Source organism: Lissotriton vulgaris, chromosome 1_1 (genome assembly GCF_964263255.1).
Source record: "Lissotriton vulgaris chromosome 1_1, aLisVul1.2, whole genome shotgun sequence".
NCBI classification, from domain to species: domain Eukaryota; kingdom Metazoa; phylum Chordata; class Amphibia; order Caudata; family Salamandridae; genus Lissotriton; species Lissotriton vulgaris.
Genome location: NC_141685.1, coordinates 590,475,021 through 590,487,382, shown reverse-complemented (window position 1 = coordinate 590,487,382; position 12,362 = coordinate 590,475,021). Strand labels below are relative to the sequence as shown.

The following is a 12,362-nucleotide window of genomic DNA, read 5'->3' as shown; positions in this document are numbered from 1 at the left end:
TGAACATCAGCTTTGTAAGCCAGGTGCTGGAGATGGGAAAGATTTTTTAGTATTTGAGTAAAAATACAACCTAAATAAATGTATTCTTTCACTATTTCTAACGATTGTCCTCCTAAGGTCCAGTTATAGTTTACGTATCTCTTACTTCCTCGAAAAGGAACTATTTTTGTTTTTGTTGTGTTAGGAACCAAAAACATTTGTTCTGCATATGACTTGAGTGCGTGCAAGTTACTTTGGAGGCCAAACGGAGTACAGTCGAGAATAATCACGTCATCAGCATACATCAGAGTATGAATTTTATGTAGTGATATTTTCGGAGGGTAATTAGTTATCTGCCTAAAACAATCTGGGAGGTCACTAAGGTAGAGGGAAAATAATAGAGGAGCTAAAAGACACCCTTGTCTTAGTCCCTTCGATGTTTTAATTGGGGATATGAGGCCCTTCTCTTTCCCCAATAATACTTGGCACCAAGTTTCAGAGTGGAGTGACACAATTATATGTAATAAGTTATCTGGGATTCCCAATTTTTTTTTAACCCCTCAAAGATCTTGTATAGAGATTCAAGTGAAATTCACTTTGAGACAGCTAAGACATTTGTGGTGTACCTCACAATGAGATAGGTATAGACCTTAAAAAGCAGGCTGTTTAGTAAATGTGAGCCTTGCTGGTAACTCAGTTCATATCCTTCTCCAAACTACCAATGTCCAGTAGAATTAAATGAGGACAAAAACGAAATCCTAGTTGTTGGCCTGCAAACCCAGTTCCCACTAACCTGAAACCCTCACAGGACCTCCAACTCACTGAAAGAACATTCAAAATCTTAGTATAGTCTTTTTACAAAATAAACATTTGAACATCACTATGAAGCGCTATGCATCATTCATAACAACTATCATGCCTGCTACTGCTCTGCCTGCACTCCATGCTTTCAGCAGAAGTTATAAAAATGGGGTCAGATTGAACAATATTGGCTCTCAGTCTCCTTCCCAACATGATACATGATTATGGGAAGGTTGTGCTAAAATATGGCATTATGCCTAGCCAGCACTTGTGGACGCACATTGTCTCCTAGTTTGAAATTAAAGTCACTCTCAGATGGTCTACACCCAACCTAAATCATCAGTTTGGAGCAAGGCTCCAACTAACCAGAGTGCACACACTCAACTATCCCTATTGTGCAATGTTTCTAGGACAGCCTTCTTTACTTTTTTCTCAAAGTAGTTCTCACTCTTACAGCAAAACAGTGCACTAGAAATTAGGTTGCAGTCTTTAATGGCTGGACTACTGCTTTTTTCATTTGGCTTGCCTGCAGCTTGTTTGACCTCACAGTTGCCCCTCTTCCCATTCCCCATGCTAAAATCATCGTCAGTCTAGGGTGAAGAATAGAACTATTTCGTTCGTGCTTTATTGGAAATGCTCTCACCCTTATTTGTTATCCTAGTTAGAAACATTTCCATGTTTCTGCTGCTTCTAATGCTTACTTACTTTTTGTTAACCTAATTTTAGACTAGGGTTGGAAAATGACCAACCAAATAAGTGGCAAGGTGACAAAGAGCGATTGCCTACCACTGGCCCTACACTAACTCCACTCTGAGTTATAATGTTCTTGTTTATCAGATTATCAGTGGCGTAACGAGCCTTGATGGGGCCCCCCTGCAGGGTACGTGAAGGGGCCCCCTCCAGACTCAATTTAGAGCTCCCCAGCAGAAGTGCGGTGCTGACGGAACCCCTGGAGGGTGAGGGCCCCCCTGCACCGCGGGGGCTGCAGGGGCCTGTGTTACGCCCCTGCGGATTATTCACTCTGCAGAGGAGCCATGCAAAGTCATGAAAGAGAGGTTTATCTGGACATAAATCACACAAATGCCGCAATACTGCATGATGCAAACTTTCAAGTGAAAATATGTTTAGCATTCTATGGTTGGCTAACTCACTACAATCGAGACTCTTTCTGAATGTACACGTCTTGATTCGTGTTCACAACACTGATAAACATTTGAAACAGGAGTAATGTTAAATTTTTTCTCTTAGACAATGTTAAAATGGATATCATAAAATGACATCAGAATCAAGACCACAAGATACAGTCTATTCATATGACAGAATCTTATAAAACAGTATGGCCACAGGGAGCAGATGAGAAAAACTGTCTCAAAATTGACAAATAACAAACTTACTGTCAAGTTACATCTTTTAATTGATGTGCACATAAAGGTAAGTGGCCTGTTTCAAATGTAATCCGATGTGAGTTTCCTGGTCCACTTTAGGGTACTTCTTGAACAGAGCATGATGACATTTTGCAGATTGTTAATCACAATTAAAAACATTTACGCCTTCTTGGAAGAGGTTCCATTTGGAATAGTGCCAATATTAAACCAGTGAGAGTGGTCCTAATATTTGCTAATAAATTTTGCAAAGCAGCACAGCAAGACAAGTTATACACCGCATTGCGTGGTCAGGAGGGAGGTGAACATCACCGTATATATGAAGATATGGAGCTTTTGAGCTCCTTCTCTGCTCTAGTGCACTTGCGGCTGTCTATCTCTTATGGAGGCACTATTGCGCCATGATGCAAGAGTGTCTGCATCACAGGCAGTGTAAGAAATGAAGGCGGGCACGACATATAGCAGAGGGCGCCCTTAGTCGCACCACGGGCAGGAGCAGCCAAGGTGGAGAGTTGTCCTTCCATGGTGTCGCCACAACGGAGGGTCATGCCCATGACTTCATCGGAGGGCGCCCATGGGGCTGCAGCTCATAAGGCCCCGCAAGGCGAGGGATCGGCCTCTTTTCCCTTCACTGAGCACCGGAATCCATCATACCGGATTCGTACAACCACCCACCCACCCTTTCAAGAAGGCAGAATGTGGCGGAAATTCTTGCAGCAGAAATGGGGGCTACCATCAATGTGGACCGATATGCTGGACTTTCCCTTTGGAAGGGGGTTGATTAATGTGGGCACTGGGCAGGTAGGAGGGGGGACTGACCTGCTGGTGGTCCTGGACCTTTCTGCCCTACCCTGGGATGCCAGAAATTTAACATTTTGGGGGACTCTGCCTGGTGGCAGGTATCCCATGGCAGGGATGGACCATGAGGCGGTGCCTGGAAGTTACTAATAAAGGTATGCCCTTGGTTGAAGGTGTGGGCGATGGATAAAGGGGCCTGCTGGCACATGGCATTAACTATTCTGAAATGTTCCTTTGTAAAGGAAGGTAGAGATACTGATGTGTTGCATGCCCAATCGATGAGCTGTTCATCTACCCTATGTCCTGCTTCTCAAAACAATTATGTATGATCTTATGAACGGTGTTCTCATAACAATGTTTACTTAACTATGACGAATGTTGTCACTTATCATTTCACAAGGAGTTGTGTCTATGTGATTAAAAGGCTACGCCCTTCGTTAAACCACAATAACGACTATTGTCCAGCTCCTTGGGAGTAATGCAGTGGGGCGCAGCAAGTTGCACGTGTGAGTGCGCACTATTGGGTTATTGTCACAGGAGAGTGGGAGTTCCACTCAGGTTACAATCCTTGTCAGGGTAAATGACAAAAGCCATTACATTACCCTGTCAAGCTTAACTTAGAGACACTATGTAAAGTACGTATGCAGCACACAGACAGTAGTAAATCGAAAACACAATAGAAGTAAAATCCCAAAGCCTAATTTGGCTAAGGTAGGATAAATGCCTTTAAACAGGCATTTCAGCTGAAGCAAAGTCAATATACTGGTTTACCACAGCCCACTGGGAGAATTGCATTCATAAAAGAAATAAGTATCGCCTGTCCATGGCCAGAAATATTGCTGAAGTCAGAATAGAAGAAAAAATAAAACTTTGGGTTCTGATGATGACAGACATTAATTTTACATTCCTTGATTAAAACAGATGGTATACAATAAATCTCGAAGGCCAATAGCTTGAGTATGGGTTTTTGCTGGTTACTGATAAGGGTTGTATTTGCAATTGAAAATCATGCCTATTTATAGCAACATATTGCAAACGATTGCACCCTGGGCGCTCAGATGGTGACTTCCCACTGTATCCTGGTCTTCTAATAGGTGCACTTGATCTGGTTTTCAAAATCCACAGTTTTGCTGATTTACAAACATTTCCATGCGATGCGCGCTCCACACAAAAATGTATTTGGTTCAAAGTATGGACCTGAAAATGTTTCACAATTAGAACAAATGTGCCTGTTGCGAATAGCTTTTAAAATATGTTTGTGGGACAAGCCAACATTTTAAGTTATTAGGATGGAGTTCAAGTAGGCAATGGAAACATAATCCAAGAATGCAGACCCGGTCACTCTGCACTTATTACCATGGTGTAGTTACATTCTCATTATTATACAAAGACCTCAGGATAATTCAACCTACTCGTACATTCTGACATCACATTGTACAAAATCACATCACATTTAACATTATTAATACTAATGAAAATACACAGATTGTACCTTCATACAACATGTTCACTGTGTTAAGTTCATACTAAGTCCAATATTAAATGATGAACAAATAAATACCTGATAGATTCGATAAATGCCTTTAATTTGTTAAAAAGAAATCATGGAAAGCTTACACTGAAAATGGTTCTGACGGAAACGGCACCAGTGGATGACAACGTGTGACTTTGCACAACTCTTTGGATTCGATAAGATCTCTCGGGTCGAGTCGGAATAACCAGAAAAAAAGGTTATCTAGACCTTTCATAGATGTACAGTGGAAGGTGCCAAACATGTCACAAGTCCTTCCCATTAACAGACAATGAGGTGCTTTTATTTTCATGCATTTTGTCCAAATATGAAAGTATTTACAAAAATACATGGAGCTTGTAAAAGTGTAACTTTTTTGAAACCATGCAATAACTAACGCACAACGTTCCAATCTATATTTCGATGCCTCAGGATTTGAAACGATGTTAGTCCACTGATAAGGAAATTGACAAGTCAGCAAAAATACCCAGACTGAGCAGCCACGCACTCCCCTTTCCTGCTATAAAAGCAGCCGTGTCCCTGGTCACATCCATTCACCGTCACCATGAGGGGAATCATCCTAGCCCTTCTGCTCGCCCTTGTGGGTAAGATGGCCCTTCTGCTCCTTTCATTGTGAAGATTTGGAAGTATCTTGTTAATGTATCATTTCTTTTATGTTTTGTGTAGCTCACCCAGATGGCTATTTTACAGTGTTTGTTGGACAGGAGTGGAAGTGATTGTGGGGCAATCAGCAGAAGTATTTTGTAATTAAAATTATTGTAATTCAATTAATATCAATGTTATAAAATGATCAGCAACACTGCATGAGTTCTGTTCTAAGCTTTTTCTCATTTGCCCACTTGATATTTCTCCCCACAGGCAGCGAGCAGCTCAACTATGGTATGTATTTTTTAATTATAAGTTTTTTTTATCTCTTTGTATCTTATTGTGTTGATTGTGTGGTTTGGTTCTCAAATGCTAGGACAAATGTTGGCCTCAGGGCTCATGTCTGTGTCTTCTTCCAGAACCTATCTTCAGTGAAAGTAAGACCTACGTCTTCCAGTACGAGGCCATTATCCTGAATGGATTACCGGAGGCTGGACTGGCCAGATCTGGAATGAAACTGAACTGCAAGGTGGAGATCAGTGGATTCGCACAGAAGGCCTATCTCCTCAAGGTAGGAATGAACACAGTGTGAAGCACACATTGATGAGATGCAGCAAGGTGGGCACAAGCGCAAGTCCTCCACTAAACTCATTCTATTAGACACATGAAAGACTAGTATGTGGATCAGGAAAGGCAACTACGTCTGTTACTCTGCATTTATTAGCCATAGTATTTTTGAAAAATATGTTTTATCCTGTTCATTTGATACATAGTTTTGTTTCAACTAACTAAATGTGCACAACTCAGAAACTCCTGTTTGGGCCACTCAGCCGTTCAACATTCTGAAGTCAATAAAATGAGTACCATTGAGTTGGGTAGGGATAAAACATCTGTTATTCTGCTTCTCAAAGGGAATTGTCAAAAAAGTATACTAACCTTATTCTGAACCATTTCCTAAATACCTCTAAGTACCTAGAGACAAACTAGACAGACTATCTGGATAATGAACTATTGAGAGAATTCTAAAATGTTTACATTTTATTCTGTCCATCTTTATTTCAGTCTGTTGTACTTCTTTCCCTACAGTTCTTTTTCTATCATTTTCCATCCTATTTCCCTTCTTTTTATTTTTATTTCTGGACTTTTTCTGTCTATTCATCCCCTTTTCTGTATTTTTCCATCAACTTTCCTTCCTTCTCTCTATCTTCCTTTATGTCCAACCTTCCTTCTCTCATCCTTCATTGTCTTTTTTCCTTCTTTCTTCATTCATCCTTCTCGCCATCCATCCATCTATCCATACACCTGTGCTTCCATCTCTCCATCGATTTATTCATATCTCCATCTAGCCAAGCAAACGTCTTTCCTTCCATCCATAACTGTATTTTATGTCTCCATCCATTCATCATTCTCCCATCCAACCATCATCCATCCTTCTTTCATCAACCCTTTTCTTAATTCATCCCTTCATTCTCGTATCCATCCATTCATCTATCCATGTCTTTCCATTCCTCCCTTTCATCATCCTTCCATGCCTTCCACTGCAAGGGTTCATATTTATGAGCTTTTTGGAGACCAGATTCTCCAATCAACGTCAATAGAGCCATACAAAACATGAATGAATCTATGAAAAATGCTTAACCATGTGAAGAGCTAGGGGTGTCTCTTAGCACTAGATATTTGGAAAGTAGTAAACAGCTTAACCTATATTTAGTTTTAACCTATTTTCAAAAGCAGGTTTACAATTCTAGTCATGTGGAACGGGGACCTTTGCCAAGAAAGATGAATCTAAAAAAAATATCAAAATCAGATTTGGAATTGTGATATATTTCTAAAGCAAATGCTAAATTCTATAATGAAATATATGAAATGTCAGAGACTTGCTTACTTACGACAAACCCATGTGTGGCTGGGTATAGCTGAGTCTTACACCTAGGACCCACAGAATTTCCATGGTGTGATACACAGATACAGGCTCTGTGATTGCAAGTCTTCATAATCAATATTCATCATATGACATTGTAACCAAGACCCAATCCCATTTGATGTGTTTGTCTAAATTAACCTACAGAGATCATTCATAGAAATGTGTTCTTTTCCAGATCACTTCCCCTGAATTCAAAGAGTACAATGGCATCTGGCCCAAGGATCCATTCACTCGGTCGTCAAAGCTGACCCAGGCTCTCGCTGCTCAACTCAGCAAACCAGTGAAGTTTGAGTACAGCCATGGACGCATCGGAGCTATATATGCCCCAGAAGCTGTGTCTGAAACTGTACTCAACATTTACAGAGGGATCGTGAACATGCTTCAGGTCACCATCAAGAAGACACAAAATGTATACGACTTACAGGAGGTTAGTGTCAATAATTTTAAAATATTGTTATAGCAAAAGGTTGAGCCAATAATAATTCTACTTGACATATGTACATATAAATGGTATACCATAAAACTATGGAATCCGTCCAGGGAAGACACCTTATAGTTTCACCTAGGCTGGCTTCCTCTTAGATACACAAATAGCATTTACTGAGGAGAGGGGATGAGTGGTGAGGTCCCCTTTGCTCTGCAGGGAGCAATAATGCACTCCTCATTCTCGATGAGTCTCCAAGTAGTATACGTAAATTACACCTGTGCTTCAAACGTATCAGCTCTGCACCGCTCACAGCTACCAAACACTATTTAAAGATTAATGACTACATGGTCAACAACATACTATTTGTCAGATTTATCAACAATTTCTGTGGGTGCAAAGCCACCATAAGTGATAAAAATCCGTGCAGAGTGTTGATTTGGAACTTAATTTTCAATACGCTGGAAAGTTGTCTAAAATAAACCAAAGTGATGTCATGAGCTGCTTTGTGTTACTTTGTGTCCCATGTAACCACCCTTGGTGTTTAACGCAGATGCAGTCTACTAAACTTTGTAGACAGGGCTTGCTGCCAAATTAATGTGCCTCCTCCAAGCAGATGCAAAAAAAGAGACACATGTTTTTTTTCTACAGACTTTTCTAACTATGCTTGTGGGCTATACTGTGCAGGCGACAGAGTGGAAAATGTTTAGGCCTAAGTCTAAGTATAATATTTTGGGACTCACTCACAAAGGTGTGTGCATGGCAAAAAGTAGCCAAACTGTGCACTAGCGCTTATGACAAGAACTGCAGCATAATAACTTAGCAGATATGATCCTATCCTCCTCTGTTCCTCTCACGCAATGCTGCACAGCAACTTTGGTTGTGACAGAGCACTTCATGAGATATTATTGAATCTGTCCCTAATTTCTCTTGCACTTTCCCCACACAACAAGGTCCATACATATTACTACATTCTGTTTCTTTTCGTTAGGATTTAAAATCCAACTATGTACTTATTCCATTTATTATTTTACATAAATTTGCTTAGAGATTTTACAGGATTTAGAAAAATACAAAGACTGAAACTACTATTAATGAAACACCTCAAAACAAGTTGAAAAAATGGTGGTACACTTACAGTCCAACAATTGTAAGCCTTTCTGAAACCATGAGGATTAGCCCACTCATCAATGTATTACAGATGTGGAGATACATTTTGCAGATCGTGCCATACTTGAATCCTGGCTGGATTATGCACATTCAGTTAATCTTGACCTGCCTAGTTATCCATTAAATCATTCCTTCAAAACCAAGCAAACATGTTAGTAAGAGGAATGTATTGGTTCTTTCGCACTAGCCTACTTTCCATTGCCTTACATTGGCCAATATTTATTGTGTGGATTTCATTTATAGTTTTCAGTACTATGTACCTGCCATAATATAGGCTCCCCGGTACTAATTTGTAAAGCATTTCCCCCTACTGGACCAACGGAGTTTGAAGGTTTTCTCTCAAATTGCTCACTGTCATTAAATTCAAACTTCCTCCCTAGATAGATTGTTTCTCTGTCCCGCCCACTACTTTGTGCCCTTCAAGGTAAACTCGCCTCTACACTTGGACAATTCACAAAGGCCATAAAACCTTGACTCTTTCAAACATTGTTCAGTTTATAAGGTTATTTCTGCACCCCTGTGACAAGAAAGCAACAGACTCAGACGAGGAAGTACTGAATGACTAAATACCCAAATAATGTAAACAAAAACTTGCCACAGTGCTCCAGAGTAATGTGCGTACACCTACATAGGTGGACTTAAAATTAGCACAGACAACCAATTGTCCTCTTAATGTGTTCTTAAAGCTGTAGTCTTCATTTACGATCATGGAACCAATATTACTACTGCACCTGATTACAGTGGTGCACGGAAGAGAAGTACACGAGTCGAAACCTTGGATTCAGCTGGCCTGGTGCTCAGTTGACCTCGAGAGAGGTGGCAACTCTAACTTTGAGAAATGTGTTTCTTATGTTAAGTGTTTCCTTGCTCTAAAGGGTGCTACTCAAGCGGACTTGGAATAAACTAGGAATTCGTGTTTTAATGGAATCTGACATCAAAGGAAATTGCTTCAAAAGCTAAACTGGGGTTTGCATATTTTGGAATCCAAGAAAAATCATTGCAGAAACCTTAGACTGGGTGTGATACATTTATTTATAACACTCACATGTCTAGAAGCAACATATTGTCCAGTCTTAAGAAGCAGTAAAATGACTGATAGAACCTCCGGCTAGACTTGAATCAGGAATCTATCTGTATCTGTGTCATTGTCTGCAGATCGGTAGGTTGAATCAATCAATGAATGTTGCATAAAAAGTTAATAATTCATAGAATTGAATATATATCTTCGGAATGTGTTTATATAAGGACGAACCAATATCCAGAATGGAGCCCCAGATTGTTTTACTTTATCTGCTGATTTCCACAGTCTGGAGTCACTGGTGTTTGCCATACACGATATGTGATTCAAGAAGACAAGAGGACAAACAGCATCATTGTTGTGAAATCCAGGGATCTGAACAACTGCCAGGATAAAGTGGAGAAGAACATTGGCATGGCTTACGTGGAGAAGTGCTCATCTTGTCAAAAGGTTTGACCTTGTCACATATCTCTACTTGAAATGAACACTGAATCTTAGATCCTCACTACCAATGATAATTGTATGTTTTTTGCAATAGATTGTGAAGAATCTAAGAAGGGCTGCAACATATACTTACAAGATGAAGCCCAAAGAAGATGGTGCACAGATCACTGAAGTGACCGCACGACAAGTGTATCAATTCTCCCCATTCTATGAACTCTATGGTGCAGCTGTAATGGAAGCCAGGTGGGTGCCTTTCACAGAATCACTGGACTACCTGTATTCTCCCTTGTGGATCATTGTGCATCATTCAGTATAGTTAAATATCATGTGCTTGTAAAGAAGATATCAGCAATAGTGATGTCTATAGCAATTTCAGCTTTAATTGAAGATTTTCAAACATAAAAACAGCTATCCAGACAAGTAGGCCAAAAAAACACGTAAATAGCAACAGAAACATGTGAAGGCCAAAAATGAAAGTCCAAATGTTGAAAAACAAATATATATTGTCCCTTAAGGTTTTGGCTACCACAAAGTAATTTAATATCAACGTCCATGTTTCATCCACTGAAAATTACAGTGACTTCCACGTTCATTGCATTTTCTCATGGTATGGAAATCGCTCATGTTTAGTTCTGTCTGTACAACTTATCCAACTCGTATGATGTATGCGTAAAGTGTTAGCGGATTTTTGGAACACAATTACCAGTATCCCACATGTGCTTAGGAAATTCAGTTAACATCTTTTTGAGAGAGATGTCCACATTGAGGCACACAACTTTATTCATGAAATCTATCACCTGGTCTGACTGTTTGCTTTATATCTAAACTATATAAAAATGAACAATACACTGGGAGAGGTAATCAGCCACGTCAGTTTTAGCAGCCAAGTTATGGAATACACTGCCTTTGACAAACTCAGCAGTGGATAGCCAATAGGCCTTGTAGAAAGACAAAACAAACCAGTACTCTCAGATACACATTGTTTTTTTTTTAAATTAGAGAGTGAGCTTTATGGAACTCTTTCGAAGTGTGAAACAAAAAGCCAATTGATATCCCTCGCCCTACCACTGGCATTTTGGAGAATTGACATCCATGGTGCTGTCTACAAACAGACATTAGCTGATTGCTGATTGTTCGTACAGTACTTTCCTTTAACTTTTTTCTAGTGCATGTCCCAGTGAATTTCTTTCCCAGTTCTGCAAGTGTATAACTGTAACTGTTTAGTATTATCTGCATCACCTCTTTATGTTGAGCTGCATCAGATAGAATAAATGAGAATGATTTGTTTTGAGCTTCCATGTGTTCACAGGTTCCATTTACAGGACATCTTTCAAAAACAAAAGCTGTACATAGAAACTAATAGAAAAAGAGAAAAACACATCTTCAGATCATTAAGCCATTCTAATGAAATGAAGTCATACACCATCATCCTTGAAATTTAGACTAAGAACTTGCCCCTATATATATCTACCATGCAAATGATGAGGGGATCAAGACTAATGCCACCATTAAGCAAAGTCCATGGAGATTATTCCTTACATTGCAAAATAGGAGTATCTGACCCCACAAAAAGAGTCATTCAGAAGAAGGAGGAACTGCACTTCTGCCCCCTTGGCCTTAATCCAATTATATCAGCAGAGAAACACTATATTTTCAGTAAAATGTTCATTTTTCATATGTGCATAGACAAAGCTAAGAACAGTGCAAGGATTTTCAGTCCTCCAAGAAAAAAAGCGTTTTTGATTTCTGGAAAGATTCACAATCAATGAAAAAGGGACATTTTCAGATCTCTCATATTAATGTCGCACTACGCATTGCTGGTACATTGGTCCTCTGTCTAACTCACCTTATGCAAGCTCTAGCCCTTGACAAGGCAAATTAGGAGTTCATACATTTTCTCTTCACCTTTCTTTCAGACAAGTGCTCACTTTTGTGGAAACCAAAAGCAATCGAGTGAGTGCTCCTGAGACTGAGCTCCAAAACCGGGGAGGTCTTCAGTACCAGTTTGCTTCTGAAATGTTCCAGATGCCGATTCAGTTACTGAAGATAAGGAGTCCTGAGACACAGGTAGGTAACTCAGTGTAAACATTCGATTGTCACATACATGTATTTTAATGTTAATAAAAATATTTTGGAGCCTATTCTCAAACATATTTTCAACAGTAAACATAGGTTTAAGGGCAGAAATACCACATTTACAATTACCTTGAATACACAAAGTGATTCTGGGCATAAATGCATTCATTACTTTGGATTTCTCCTCCACTATTGAGACATCTGCAGTGGTAAATTCCAGACAAGGGACT

General features: G+C 39.7%; 1 protein-coding gene across 1 annotated transcript in view; it reads left to right on the top strand.

Moving 5' to 3' along the window:
* Positions 1-4,948: 4,948 nt before the first annotated feature.
* Positions 4,949-12,362, top strand: part of LOC147747530 (vitellogenin-A2-like) — a 66,110-nt gene continuing 58,696 nt past the window's right edge. The window contains exons 1-7 of the mRNA XM_086953996.1: positions 4,949-5,075; positions 5,350-5,370; positions 5,496-5,647; positions 7,176-7,427; positions 9,901-10,062; positions 10,151-10,299; positions 11,973-12,123. Coding sequence (XP_086810122.1) covers positions 5,036-5,075; positions 5,350-5,370; positions 5,496-5,647; positions 7,176-7,427; positions 9,901-10,062; positions 10,151-10,299; positions 11,973-12,123 — 927 coding nt within the window. The 5' untranslated portion in view covers positions 4,949-5,035. The remainder of the gene's footprint in view (positions 5,076-5,349; positions 5,371-5,495; positions 5,648-7,175; positions 7,428-9,900; positions 10,063-10,150; positions 10,300-11,972; positions 12,124-12,362) is intronic.